Raw genomic sequence first — 15,391 nt, 5'->3', positions numbered from 1 at the left:
AGTGGTCCAGTAGATACTTCTAGAGGTAGATACAGTATCACATAGGTGGAGGCTGAAACCCTGAGTTAGGAAACAGTGGGGGGGGAGGGCGGGGAGGAAGAACAAGACCCTCGGGGCTGAGGCCTACCCCAGAGAACCAGCAACTCCGTCCACTTGGAGAACAGCCCTTCCCATTATTACGCACAGAGAACATTTTAGCTCCTCTTTGTCTTTGTCCCTTCCAGAATAAAATCTTGACTTTACTTTTACATAACTAAAAAGCTCATTAAAGTGTTTTTCTTCAAACAATGGATTAATCTGTCCTCAAAGGTAAATTCTGCCTCCACTTCTTCAGAAACAGAAAAGGTGCTGGAAGCTTTAGAACAATTTATCCTCATTTACAGCAACAAAGGTTTCAGAATGTTCCGGTTCAATTTGGCAGTAGTAATCAAAATTTTTAATGTGCATATAATTTGATCCTGTAGTTTCACTTCTAGTAACCTATGCTATAGAAATGCTCATACAAATATACAATGCAGCATAGATTGTAATATTAAGAATTATAAACAACTGAAATGTGCATCAATTGGAATATGACCAAATAAATTGTGGTCTAGCCATTATATGAAATACTATGCAGCTATTAAAAAGAAGGTCAGTCTGTATGTACTGACATGGATGGGTTTTCACGACATATCAGAGAATGAAAAAAGTATGTGTGTGAGTTTTGAGTGCATGTAGATAAACAATATATGTGTCGACTCATAAGTGACTGAGGCAAAAATCTCAGTCAATGGAAGTTTATTACGCAAAAGTTGAGGATGCACCTTGAAAACACACGAACTGCAGACAGTGCTGTGGCTGTTTTTCTGAAGGGGAAATTGGAAGCTTCAGCATTTTAAAGGCATCCAGAGAGAAGGGAAAAAGGCAGGAGGATGGGGGCTCATGAGGCAAAGTGGTTACCTTCTTTTGAGGCCAGGAAATCTACATTTTACATAAAACAGTGGGAATAATAGAAGAGGAAAAGGGAGCGGAGGAAGCAGCAATTATGTAGATGTCCCCAGGTAGATGGAAGAATGTATGATTCTATGTGTCTCCAGTTTTGTTACTGGTAAAGACAAACTTGTAATTCATTACTAGTGCAGAGTCAAACAGGCTTTAGTTTTAGGTACTAGACATAGTTACAATTTGCGTGTCCTCGCTTATGGGAGATCAGAAAGAAAATTTTCTTAATGAATGATCTGTGTGGCCAGTTCTTCACAGGTGCCTGAGGCCTTTACCTTCTGTTTTGCATAAGGAGTTGGGGGGTGGCCCTGAGACTTTGATTTTCTTTTTATATATATATGGAAGTAAGGCTGGAAGGATACATACTAAAAATGCCAACAGTGGTTACTTCTGGTAGTGGGATGGGGAAATGATACAGAAATGTTTAAAGAAAAAAGTTAAAGATTTTTTAAAAAATCACGTTACTTTTATAATTTTTAAAAAAGTAAACTCGTCAGCTTTCTCTCCAGGCACATAGGACTGTGGCTTCTTTAGCACTTTCCTTTCCCATGGGATTTGCAGTTGTATTGATGAATTTTATTTATTTATTTATTTATTTTTGCACACTTAAAACTTTGACTCAAGACAAATTTTATTTTTGAGAGCTTTCCAACCCATTTGTCCTGCTTTCCTTTTGAGACACACTGCAGAATCTTTGCCTTATCCTTCTCTGAACTAAAAAACAAAACGCAATTCTGTAAGTCAAGACCAGCAGTTTCAGACTTTATCAGGCATCAGAATCACCTTGATGCTCATTAAAATGCAGATTCCTGTGCCCTGGCTCTGTAGGTTCTGATTCTGTGTGTCTGGAGTGAAGTCCAAAATCCTGATCTTTTAGAGGCACTGCAGGTGGTCAGTGAGAAACCCTGTTTCAGTACTGACTTCTAATTGTGCCCCCTCCCACTTGTTTCTCTTTCTGTGATAGCAACTGGCAAAAGGGAGCAAAGGATGATTCACTGTGGATATCTTTGTGGGTCACTAATGGTTGGGTTCATCTGGGGAAAAAATGAATAATGCACTCTTTAGTAGACTTGCGATTTTAGTAATGTATTGCTTCTTTGGAGTGGGCCCTTTGGGTTAGAGGCTGGTCAGGTGGGCTTCCTAGACGATGACTTTGGCCTAGGAGATGCCCTTCCAGCGAAGGCTATGATGGCTGTTAGTTATGAATGGAAAGGAAGGAGGGACCTTGGCAAGTTGTGAAGGCTTAGAATTGCGATAGATGCTTCTTTTTTTTTAAGAGACAGGGTCTTGCTCTTTTACACAGGCTGAAGTGCAGTGGCACAATCATCGCTCACTGCAACCTCGAACTTCTGGTCTCAAGCGAAGTGATCCTCCTGCCTCAGCCTCCTAATTAGCTGGGACTACAAGTGTGTGCCACCATACCTGGCTAATTTTTCTTATTTTTGGTAGAGAAGGTGTCTCACTATGTTGCCCAGGCTGGTCCAGAACTCCTGGTCCCAAGTGATCCTCCCACTTCAGCCTTCCAAAGTGCTGGGTTTACATGTGTAAGCGCCCCTGGCCCACAGATGCTTTTTTGTTTTTTGAGACAGAGTCTCACTCTGTTGCCCTGGCTAGAGTGCCGTGGCGTCAGCCTAGCTCACAGCAACCTCAAACTCCTGGGCTTAAGCAATCTTACTGCCTCAGCCTCCCAAGTAGCTGGGACTACAGGCATGCGCTACCATGCCCGGCTAATTTTTTTTTCTATGTATATTTTTAGTTGGCTAGATAATTTCTTTCTATTTTTTAGTAGAGACATTTTTAGTAGAGACAGGGGTCTCACTCTTGCTCAGGCTGGTCTCGAACTCCTGACCTCGAGCGATCCTCCCGCCTCAGCCTCCCAGAGTGCTAGGATTACAGGCGTGAGCCACCACACGCCTGGCCCACAGATGCTTTTACAGTGAAGTTTTTATCCTGGGAAAATGATACCCCTAATATTAACATGAAGTACTATGTATCTTTAGTCTAAACAGCTTTTTGTTAGAATGATTTTTTTCCTCTGTTGTATACAAAGTCTGTTAACTAGCTGCCCTTTGTGAATTATTAACATCTCAAAAGGGTGTTTAAAAAACATAAACCCCAGTTGCTCCCACTAGTTAACCTCAGGAACAAAAGTAAATGGGAATGCTTCTTACTTTCCAAGCCATCAGTGAAGCTGGCAGCTATCAGTTAAATAAACCATTAGGTTTATTAGTTTGAGAACAGAAGCATCGACTTGGACAGCTTTCTAATTTGCTCCTCATTTACCCAACAATCATTTATTCAAAGGGTACTCTGTGCAGTGGACATTAGGTAACTCTACGAATAGAAGCCAAAGACTGATGAGTAGCAGGAAGTCTACAGGGATCATCTGAATGGAAAAAAAACTGAATAAAACACAATTTAATAAACTTGAAATCTCAGTAGCACATTTAAAAACAAAAGTGGATTCCTTTAAACAATAGCTTTGCTCTCTTTCTGTAGTTTATTTTAAGTGGGCCCTGTGGCCCAGAATTATCAGCCTCGGATTAGGAGCTTTGAGGAAATGGTGGTTTGGTGGTTGTTTTTTAAAGCATTTTTTAAGAAATGTAGTCACTAAGCAGCTGCCGTGACCCGCTGCTAAGTTGGAGTTCAGTGGGCACGTCAATTCCAAAGAAGGGAATATATAAACAAGTTTTGAGAGGAGAAAAACGGCTTAAAGATAGATTACATATATTTTTGTGTTCTGGGTTCAATACATAGTTCTGTCTTTTACTTATCTTCCCCAAGAAAGGACTGCCTGATCATAAAATCTCTTTGCCTCACGTGGTTCTCTCCTTAGTTGGTGAGCTCAGAGGGCCAGAAAGGAACCAAGGAGAACCAACCCCCTCCCAGTGTAGAGGGCCAAGCCCTGGGGTGGGGCCAGTGTCTGAGCTGTCTCTAAAGGTCAATTGGCCTTCCTGCTGCTGTGCTCTCCAGCAGTCCAAGGCTTCTGTGACAAATTGGTCACCACCCTCTACCTTTAGATTGGGGTACCTCATTGATAATGATGTGTTGCTGTGTAACCCTAAAAACAGGGTCATTGTGCACCTGTTGTCTCTTTTTTGCTCCCAACTTTAATGAGTGAGTCAGTGACTTAACTGCTTCCTCCAGGATTTCAGAGATGAGAGTAGGTAATGAGGACAAATCACCATAACACCAGTGCGTGATGAATGAAAGAGCAAATGAATTTAACCAGTTGGCTTCATTGATATCGCAGTGAACAAAAAGAAACTTTGTTGAGAAGAGGCTATTTACGTGACTTAGAATGCCATTCCCTCCTCTTTAGGCTTTTTAGCATTTTCCCTTTATACCCAGCTGAAGGTCAGGTTGCTTTGCTGCGGGAAGGGGGAGTGTCAGGTGTTGGAACAGGTGTTTTGTTTTTTCCTGTAGAGTCATACCAACTAGGTGGGGATGCTTCTTGCCAGCTGTCTATGGTGCATGAAAACGCTTTTGTGGAATTTTTTTCTCCTGGAAATTTGTTTGGTTTTTAAAGCAGTTCCCCAACATTCAACCCCTAGTATAAATTTTGACTTCCTTTAAAGTCAGCTTGTCACAGTGAAATATGCCTGTTTTCTACCATTTCCATAGCTTGTGCCTTAGATATACCCCATTTTTGCAGCAATTATAGACCTGGAACATGTGTAATTGTGTGTGTGTGGTAAGTGTGAATATCATATTTTAAATGTACTAGGAGAACGTCACAGCAAAGCAGCCCTATAAAAAGCCTTTTATAATAATTGCACAGCTAGAGTTAATTTTCCTATATCAGGTTTTGTTAAATTGGGCATAAACCTGTAGTTACCTTTCTAGGGTTATAGGGCTGTTTGAGGCTGTTGTGATGTTCTCAGTGGGCTACAAGGCTGGGCATGAACTTATGACCTCACTGACCAGATGATTTCGGAGGTGAGCGGTGTCAGCAGACTTCTAGGTTTGGGAGAATTTATGTTTTAATGTTTGATTGTTACTGAAGCCAAAGAGGCTGTCTGTTGAAAGGGAAATAACTCAGAAGAGCTTGAATTCTCCTCATATGGTTGTGAAGTTTGTTTTTACCTCTGTACTGGGTTCCAGTATCTCCACCCCCCAAAAAAGTCATCCCCCCAAAATTGTCTTCCTCGCTTAACAATGATATAGTGGCTTCAGGTCCTTTCCAGCCCCTCCAGTCTGAGTCTCAGGGCCATCTGTTCTCTCTGCAATACGCTTTTTGGGAAAGTCTCCTTTCCCATCTGCTCTCCTTCGGCGGCGTTAGTGTCAGCTCTAAAGATTTATAAAGGTTGCGCTGGAACCTCTTTCCAGTTGTTATTTTTTCAAGGATCAGTGAGATTTTGAGGCAGATAAGAGCTGTTTCCATTTCACGTGCCCAAATGCTATTCCCTTTTCAGGTGCATTCTTTCCTTCTATTAGTCTGGGAGTGGAGGGAAGTCTGTCTTTCTGTGCTTGGAGGAGGGACTTTGCTTATCAAAGCAAAGATTGACTGGGCTAGCTCTGGCTGCTTTGAAGCCAAGTGTCCTCATGGCTTTTTGGCCGCTGGCATGCAGACTCAGGGGAGCTCCTTGGGTTCATTCTTTTCTTGCCTTTTCCCTTGTCTCCCTGACAGAGTACAGTCGCTTTGAATCGAAGATACATGACTTACGAGAACAAATGATGAACAGCAGCATGAGCTCTGGGTCTGGGTCCCTCCGAACCAGTGAGAAGAGGTCCTTGTATGTCAGGTAAGTTGCCCTTCTGAGTACCAGGCCTTGTGCTGGAGGAGGGGAGCTCTGTGCCAACCCAACCCTTCTTGTTTAACTAGTGGGGTAGGGAGTGTGTACTCCCGGTACTAAAATAACACTTCTCACTGTATGCTCAGGTTGTGTATTTTATGGTCAGTATCTCCTCCCTTTTGTGAGCTGGCTTCTTCCTTTTCGCTCATGAATGACTCAGTATGGGTCAGTACGGGAAAATTTCAGTTTGCTCTAATTGTAAAAGACTGTTGGGTGATTGTTGCTAGTCAGCATTCAAATAGCAGTCAAATTTTCAAAGTACTTTGCTTGCAATCTGTGCTTTGAGGGGAAAACTTGGCACCCCTCAACCCCCTGCACATATGCATAATAGATAATCAGGATTTGGATCTGAGCATATCAACTATCACAGTGTTCTGGTACAGGGTCTCTTTTAAGAGACCAAAGAACTGGCAGGTTGCTGCATTCTGGATGTTTTATTGTGTTTCCATTCCCCCCCCACAACCCCCTGCTGCACTGGTCTGCTGTATCTATGAATCATGGGATGGGATGGTGTATGTTCCCTAGGAAGAGGGAGTGGAAGGAACAGATAATATAGCATTGATTATATTGCTGCTAAAAGCTATTCTGAGATATTTCCAAGGTTGAGCTTCTGACCCTTGAGGCGTAATATAATACTTTGTCAGGTCAAAGTACAAACCTCCTGAGTAGCTGGACTGCCAAATGAACACTATAGTTTCCTTCTTCCTGCCTTATTTCTTGGCAAAACTCCAACAATTTGGTGCAAGTACATTGTATCTCTTCAAGGTTAAAACCCTTAGAGAAAGAGTTGGTGGAATTACTCTCCTGGGCGGGAAGTAGCTAAGGCATGTGTTTAATGCTTAGGTGTGGGGTTGTATCAAGCTCTTGGGCTGAACTTGTTCTGGTGGCCTCTGATACCTGTTAGGGGTGGGGAGGCTACATTTGCTAGTTGCTTGGCAATGTGACAATTGCTGTGTCCTTGGAGTGTGATATGACAATAAATAGCTAACCCTACTACAGGGAGGTAGGGATTGGAGCCCCGCCTCTGTTACTAAAGCCCACTAGAACTCCACTCCTTTTGTGTTGAGAGCCTTTGCTGTGCTCACCTCCTGCTGTGAAGGGAGAAGAATGGTAGGAAGGCTGGACTAGTCCCTGGCCATCTTCTAGTCTCCCAATAAAGAAAGTCCTGTTGTCTGTCACTAAAGCCCTTGCTCCAAGCCTGCAGCATAGACATTGGGGCACTGATGGGGAGAATCAGAAATGTGCTGTCACCCCCTGAAAACGGGTAATGCTTATGTGACTTGGTCAGGATTGTTCCGTTCCTGTGCCAGCCCCCGCAGATGTGGCACTCCAGTGTGCGTGGGAAGCTGCTCTTTAGGCAAGACAGTTTCTTTGGAGAGCTTTATTTTTAGATTTCCCCTCTCTGCCTATCCTGTGCTAGAGTTCTCCCTGCCTGGGCAGGGGGAGTGGGGCATTGGTTCTCGGTCTGGAACACCCTTCTCTGGCCCAGGCAAGGGATATATTCAGCCTAACTCTGGGAAAGAGGGTAGAGACCATGACTCTGTTTCTAGTGAATCAGTTTATATAATCTGCTCTTAACCTTGTCTAGATAACATCTGTATCCTTTGAAGAAAGTAGATATGGTTTAGAAAATAGTAACCATTTGTGATCACTAGATTTAATCTGGGGAAATAGTGTCTTATGGCTATAGCAGTGAGCTGAAGTCCTCTGCTAAGCTAACCCCTTTAATGGAACCTGGCTTGCTCTCTTTTGTTCCTGTTTTTGGCCTTTAACTCTGCACTTGGTTCCCTTTCTTCAGCATATAAACTTATTTAAGCTTCTTTCATTCTTTTTTTTTTTTTTTTTTTTTGAGACAGAGTCTCGCTCTGTTGCCCAGCTAGAGTAAGTGCCGTGGCATCAGCCTAGCTCACAGCAACCTCAAACTCCTGGGCTTAAGTGATCCTACTGCCTCAGCCTCCCGAGTAGCTGGGACTACAGGCATGCGCCACCATGCCCGGCTAATTTTTTCTATATAGATTTTTAGTTGGCCAGATAATTTCTTTCTATTTTTAGTAGAGACGGGGGTCTCACTCTTGCTCAGGCTGGTCTCGAACTCCTGACCTCGAGCGATCCACCGCCTCAGCCTCCCAGAGTGCTAGGATTATAGGCGTGAGCCACTGCGCCCGGCCTTCTTTCATTCTTAAAAAGAAAAAAATCCTCTTGATACCAATGGTCCCTTAAACTATTGTCTGTCTTCTTTTGATTGCTGCATTTGCAAAATTATGTGCCAGGAAATGCTAGTTCCTCAACATGTTAATAAGTATTGTGTGGGCCCAGCATGGTGGCTCATGCCTGTAATTCCGGCACTGATGGAAGGCTGAGGTAGGAGAAGCACTTTTGAGGACAGGAGTTTGAGACCAGCCTGGGCAACATAGCAAGACCCCATCTCTGCAAAATAAATACATAAATAAAATTTTTAAAAAGTATCGTGTGAAAAATCAGTGGTTCAGTAAGTTAGGCAAATGCAGGCTGAAACAGAGGAAAACAGGGTTCTTTCTTGTGATTATCCTCCAGGAGAGACTGTACTAGGCAGTGTTTCCCCAAAAGATAAGAGCATGGGAGCATTATTTGGAGAAACCTCTCTTAACAGTTAGGAAATGTTAGAGTCGTCTGTATTTGCTGCTGCTACTTCATATCACCTCTCTTTCACTAGCTCAAAAGGAAGTATGCATCTGCTTTTCAATGTGGTGGTTCTGAGCAGCTCTGGGAAGCTCCAGAGGAGCAGAAGCTTGGCTTTATCAGGGATCAGCAGTGACCTCTTAGTCGTCAAATGTAACGACTGGTTCTCTGTCATTGGTCTGACCTCTTCACCACATTTGTTTCCACGAATTACCTACTTTCTTCTTTAAAGGCTCTCTTCTTACCTTGCTGACCATTCCTCAATACCTTTCATTAGCTCTGCCCCCTAAATGGCAATGTCATTTATTTTCACAGCTTCAAATCCTGTTGTATAAATGACATCCTTGATCTCTTTACTGAACTCCAGACCTGCATATCAACTACTTGCCCACGTGTGCATAAATAAAGCTGCCCTTTCAATGCCTCAGACTAGCAGCTTGTACTTTCCTTATCTAAGTTAATTGCCTCACCCTATCATGTGGAAAAGGGATTAGATTTGTCCTGTCACCCAAGGCAGATCTGTTCAACACAAGGAAGGAAGAGCTAATGATTAAAACTGTCAGAAAATGGAATGGACTGCTTCCGGATATAGTAAATTTGATCTTTTGTCACTCAAGGTGTTACAGAAGGGGCTGGGCAACCATTTGCCTGGGTGTTGCAGAGGGAGTTGAAGCTAAAGCAATAATCTGAACATGATCTGCTCAGAAGCTTTCACTAGTTCCCCAGTGTCTTCAGGATAAAGGGGAATAAACATTTAGGGAACACCTACTATATGTCAGGACCTTTGTTATTCTCTTTAAATGACTTTTAAAATCTTTTTAATAATTCTACAAAGTAGACATATGATTCCCATTTTGCAGACAAGAAAACTGAGGCTCCAGTTAGACAGCTAAGAAATTTGAACCTGGTTGCTCTGACTATAAAGTGTGGTTCTTTCAGAATTTCCCCAACTTACTGATAGGGATCAGCTGGAATGTTAGTAAAAAATACAGATTCCCTGGCTCCTCTTCTAACAAGTTAGATTCACCAGGTTCGGGAAAATGGATGTTTTTAACAATCAGAACACTCAAGAATGACTGCTTGCGTGTCACAATAGACATTTATTTCTGTATCACTGAAATAACTAAACCTTACACTTTGTTTCGCTCCTACTATATGGAAAGCAGTAAAGCATAGGTGTGACTTCTGCCCTCTGGCAGCTTGCCATCTACCCAGAAAGGATTGAGCAGCAAGTCTGTTAAAGTGAGGGAAACTTTTTCTGTTTGGGTTTCACCTCTAATTCATTTTGCTATTGTTTGCTCTTCTAACATGTTTCTCCTCCCTTCCCTTCCCCTGTGTATCTATCCCTCTCTGGTATGCATGGGTTTGCAAAACTATTTTGAAGAAAATAACACCCTCTTAGAGCTGCACTGAGGTTATAGCAGGTGAAACTCAAGGGAGCTGCAGCTGTGCTAACCATAGGGGAGATGGGATTTGTGGACCAGGGAGCAGGAGCAAGAAGGAAAGATAACAGTATTTGGAAAATGAAACTTGGTTTAAAAGTCACCAGTAACTTAATGGGAAAGGCCTTCCCCACCCTTCTCCATAGTAGAATCATCTCTTAAATGGATGAGCAGGGTGAGCAGAGCCCCTTGGTCTGCCCAGCCTAGGTCTTTTGCTCTGCTGGTGAATTTGCCTTGCCTGCTGGAAAAGTCCACAGAAATATACTTCTCTTGAGCCTCTTGTTCAGGGTTGGGGAGCCTAGGTGTTTAACTCAGGCAATTCTGATATGAAGGCGGTACAAAGACACAGAGTAGGTTAGGATTCCAGGGATGATCTCCTTCTATACTTGTATTTTATTTTTATTTATCTATTTATTGAATGAAGGAAGGAAAGACCTTGTCCTCCAAAGATTACCAAGAGGATCAACAGTACACTTGTAGAAATAGCTTTTGAAAGTCTGTTCAGGCTAGCCTGGCTGTGTTCTTTGCAGCCACAGGACAGCATTCAGGCAGTTGGGAGGCCTGGACTCCTGACTGGCCTCTGCCATCCCAGTCTTCTTCCCAATCTAGGAAGGAAATAATGTTGGGATATCTGTAGTCTTGATTGAAGAAACGATGTCAGAAATAGTGGCTTTGTCATCAAAGAAGGCTAGAGAATGCTCCTTCCTGTCAATAAGCAGACATTATTTGTGCAACTACTCTTCGTTTTACCAGAGTGGTGGTGCTTGGCGGAGCCTAACTGGTCTTGTTCATTAAAGTTCAATAGTGGATTAAGATGCCAACAAGATAATATTGGCAGGCTTCACTATCTGACAGAATTTGGGAGTGGTGATAATATGTATTTTAAAAAGCAACAACAATGTATATAAGTGTTCAGTGCTACCAGAGTGTGAGGCAGAGTTTCCTGCATCAGTGACTTCTGGAACTGCCTGTTCCCAAACACTACTGGGCCTGTGCTTGTAATCCCTCAGCTCATCTTGTCATCTGCAGGTGCCGTGAGCCCTGAACAGCCACTCATTGTGGGTTAATTGGTCCTTGAATGCCTCTCTAACTTCATAATTGCCCTCTAAGGCCTGAAACTTTGAGATAGACTAAGGGGAAAAGTGCCCTCACCTACTCTCCATGCACCCTTCTTCAAGTTGTGCCAGGGGGGCTTGACTTGCTGCTAGCTGCACTCACTCCTCTTGTGATAACCCACCCTGTACCTGCCTGAGTGCTTGGGTTCAGGCTTTTAGGCTGCTTTTTAGAGCCTGCTGGAAATTTTAACTTTCTCGCTAAAGTCGAGGACTAATGAGTGACAGCTGCATTATAGCTTTCTGTCCATGCTTTATACGGACTGGGCAAGGGATGGGCTGCTCAGTCTTCAAATAATATATGCCCTTTATCCAGTACTTTCTGGCCAAAGGAAGAAAGTGATGTCTTAGACTCCAGTTACTATGGAAGGGAAATACAGTAGGAGAACACTCTGAGGGCTAGTACCTGGGAGGATATTCTGTGGACCCCCACCCCCAGTAGCCTGGTCTCATCTATGATTCACAAACATTCAGAATCCCACATAGAGCATAAGACATGGTTTCAGTCTTTAAAAGGCTTCCACTTTGGCGATATAATATGAAACATCAAAAAACCTTGCAAGGCCAGGCATGGTGGCTCACGCCTGTAATCCTAGCATTCTGGGAGGCCGAGGTGGGTGGATCGTTTGAGCTCAGGAGTTCGAGACCAACCTGAGCCAGAGTGAGACCCCGTCTCTACTAAAAATAGAAAGAAATTAGCTGGACAACTAAAAATATATAGAAAAAAAATTAGCCAGGCATGGTGGCACATGCCTGTAGTCCCAGCTACTTAGGAGGCTGAGGTAGAAGGATCGCTTGAGCCCAGGGGTTTGAGGTTGCTGTGAGCTAGGCTGATGCCACAGCACTCTAGCCTGGGCAACAGAGTGAGACTCTATCTCAAAAAAAAACCTTGCAAGAGGCCAGGTGTGGTGGCTCACACCTGTAATCCTAGCACTCTGGGAGGCTGAGGCAGGAGGATTGCATGAGGCCAGGAGTTTGAGACCAGCCTGAGCAACAGTGAGACCCTGTCACTACAAAAAAAAAATAGAAAACTTAGCTGGGTGTGGTGGCACGCGCCTGTAGTCCCAGCTACTTGGGAGGCTAAGGCAGGAGGATCACTTCAACCCAGGAGTTTGAGGTTGTGAGCTATGATGATGCCACCACACTCTAACCTCAGTGACAGAGAGAGACCTTGTCTCAGAAAAAAAACGCTTGCAAGAATTAAATAGCAATAAATAGGAAGTATAAAGAAAAGTTGCTGCAAAGTACATGATATGAATTTGGAAGAAGGAAATTTGGAGTGGGAAGGATCACAAAGCAGGGGAAGATTTGGACTGGGCCTTAGAGGAGTTGCTGAGGGGGTGAAGGGGCTGACAGAGCATCTCAGCTAGACAGATAAGTGAGATCAGCAGAGTCAACCCCTTGCCTTTGAGGCTATAGTGCTCTTATTTGCTTTGCATCGAGAAACCTGCTTGACCAGTTTCCTTGGTGGTTGCCATTTTCTTTGCATTCTGGTGCACTAGGACAACCATGGTGGCTGTGCCAGGTGCTTATGATTTCCCTGTATCACACTTTAGGATCTGAACTACAAAGATTTTTGCCTGATAACCTGTTCACTTTGAGCTGATTATATTCTTGCTCTGCCATCCAGCAGGGAGGGCCCAGATGAAAGGAAGCTTCAACAAAGTTCCCCTGAGCATGTGCGTTATCCTTGTGGGTGTGTGCATGTATCTCTTAGGGGATATTTTAAAGGTCACCTCTTAAGCAACATATCTTTGAAGACCTTTGGAAACACTTTCTCCTTAGGGAGACAGGGAGCTGCCTTGAAAGCTAGAGTGCTGACGATTAGCTCAGGAACTCAAACCCAGAGACCCTTGGGAAGTTGCATCAGCTCCTTATGATGGTGAGATGGCTCGGGAAAGCTGCTTTGTTGTCTACTGTTACTTTGTTTTTACATGTCACATTTTTCCTGTGCCACACTCTTTATCCTTCTCTTAAATAATTTTTTTTCTGGCCTGGCCTCAATATTTAAAAAGTTACAGTAATACCCAGGGTCTGGCTCTCCCTGGCTTCATAGAGGTGCATGGACTTAACTAAGGAGGAGCATATTCCAGGGCAAATCATCTTTTGTGTATGTTAAGCACTGTGGCTTTAGGCTGGGGATGGTAATATTTCCATGAGCTTTGTTCTCTCATGACACAGTGTTTCCTTGTGATGTGACCAAGTCCTTAATTCAGAGGCCTCCATGAAATTCTTTTTATCTAGACCCAGAAAGAATAAGGGGTTTTCTGAGGCTGCTGCTGCTTCTTTTTTTTTTCTTTTGAGACAGAGTCTTGCTCTGTTGCCTGGGCTAGAGTGCAGTGGCATCATCACAGCTCACTGCAGCCTCAAACTCCTGGGCTCAAGCGATCCTCCTGCCTTAGCTTCCTGAAAATCTGGGACTATAGGCCCACGCTACCAGGCCCAGCTAATTTTTCTATTTTCTGTAGAAACAGGGTCTCACTCTTTCTCAGGCTGATCACAAACTCCTGACCTCAAGAGATCCTCCCACCTTGGCCTCCCAGAGTGCTAAGATTACAGGCATGAGCCACTGAGCCTGGCCAGGTTTCTAAGGCTTCTATTCTCCCAACACACAATCTTGTCAGATAAGCTGATACACACACAGATAAGCTGATACACACACACACACACACACATATGTAAAGTGAGACCAAGGTGGCAGATGCTTAATTATGGCCTTTCTTTAGGTGTCTGGAGACAAATAGGTTTTGCTTTCTTTTTTCCTGCTCACTCTCTTTTTGAATTGGGTTGAAATGGTTGGTTGCTGTATCATCTGGGCTCTGCATGTATGGGATTTCGGTTCTGGGACAGTGGTTCAGTCCAATTTAAAAGGGGCAGTATCTGCCTTGACTATCTCTAGTGCTTCCCCTACAGATAGGAAGGGGGAGGGAGAGGATATGTCAGTGTTGTGGAGAAAGACGCTCCTTCCTCCTCTCACCAGGCCTAAAATGAGGCTTTTGTAAGAAGGTGCCAAACTCTGTCACTTCATTAGGATTCCAGGCTGTTTCTCAGAGAGACTGTCACTGCTAGACAGCCACAGTTTAGCATACTTAAAGATCCTAGAAAGGTAATTGATATTTTTAAAAAATGTATTAAGGTCTAATTTACATACCTTTTTTTTGATTACTTGAAAATACATGTCATGTGAGAGGTTGTTTGACTTTAATACTCTGGGCTGTTCTGTTTTACTGGGTTAATTTCCACAGGAAAGTTTAGCCTGGTAATGGGATAAAAAAGCTGAGGCAATGAAGTTGGTCATACAAGGCCTAGTAAGTGAGTGTCAAACTCCTTAGCTCAACAGTCCAGTCCTTTGCTTACACTGTTCCCTGGAGCTGGAAGGACCTCTCTCCGTCTCCACCTTTTGATATCCTGAACCTTCATTGAGGCCCAATTCAAAAAGCAATACCTCCTCATAGCTTCCACAAACTAGATGTGATCTACACTCCCTGTAAATGCTTTTAGGGCTTGGTTTGTCCTCCTTCAGGGCCTCTTGCTACAACATACTTAACATACTCTGTCAAATAGCAAGCTTCACAGGGCCAGGAGCTTACTTTGCTTTTGCATCTAACACAGTGCCCCACATAAAGAAGACTCAGTAAATATTTAAATAGTGAAAGAATAATAATTTCTAGATGTAGACAAATGGAGCGTTAGCTTTTTTTTTTTTTTTGTAATATACACATGACTGTGACTTTGACCTTGTGAAATTTTCTGAGATTTAAGAGTCCTGATCTGAGAGTTACCTCCCACCGGCTCCCCCAACCCCATGCAACTCTAGATAAGGCCCTGTGCATATCTGGGTCTTGCTATCATCATCTGTGAGGAAGTTTTCTAGCTCTTAGTCAAACAAAATTACAGCAGGAACAGAGACAAAGTGGATTTAGAGAAAATCCACATCATGGGTTTGGAAAACAAATCAAAATCATGACAAAGGAAAGGATTGTTGAAGGAATTGGGAATGTGTAGCCTGGTAGAGAAGACCTAGGAAAGACCCAGACTCATTAAATGCTAGAGCTGGAAAGAAACTTAGAGAATATCTAAGGAATTTCCTTCATTAGATAGGAAGTTGGACAAAATGAACCCTAAGGCTCAATGTTTTGCAAAGTTCTTTTCCTATTTGCAATTCTGATTGACAGAAAAGGAAATTCTTGTTAATTCATCTTTTACATTCCCAACTGAGAATAATATTCTAGTTCAGAATTTCAAATTCAGATACTATGTTTCTATGTCTTTAATAAAATCATAGCTTAAAAAAGCATTGTCCATCCTCTTATTCAGTATTCCTCGTTCATTCATCATTCATAAAGTCATCAACAAAATCCAGATAGACTTGAGTACTGCTTTTTATTGGGATATTGGA

At 43.0% G+C, this 15,391-nt stretch overlaps 1 protein-coding gene across 6 annotated transcripts in view; it reads left to right on the top strand.

The window, feature by feature from the left end:
* Nucleotides 1-15,391, top strand: part of DLG3 (discs large MAGUK scaffold protein 3) — a 55,755-nt gene that overhangs the window by 24,757 nt on the left and 15,607 nt on the right. For all 6 annotated transcript variants that reach the window (XM_045538680.1, XM_045538683.1, XM_045538682.1 and 3 more), the window contains one exon: nucleotides 5,615-5,729. In XM_045538680.1, coding sequence (XP_045394636.1) covers nucleotides 5,615-5,729 — 115 coding nt within the window. The remainder of the gene's footprint in view (nucleotides 1-5,614; nucleotides 5,730-15,391) is intronic.

The sequence above is a fragment of the Lemur catta genome, chromosome X (assembly GCF_020740605.2).
Source record: "Lemur catta isolate mLemCat1 chromosome X, mLemCat1.pri, whole genome shotgun sequence".
In the NCBI taxonomy this organism is placed as follows: domain Eukaryota; kingdom Metazoa; phylum Chordata; class Mammalia; order Primates; family Lemuridae; genus Lemur; species Lemur catta.
The sequence above is the reverse complement of the archived record's forward strand: the minus strand, read 5'-3'. Positions and strand labels throughout refer to the sequence as shown.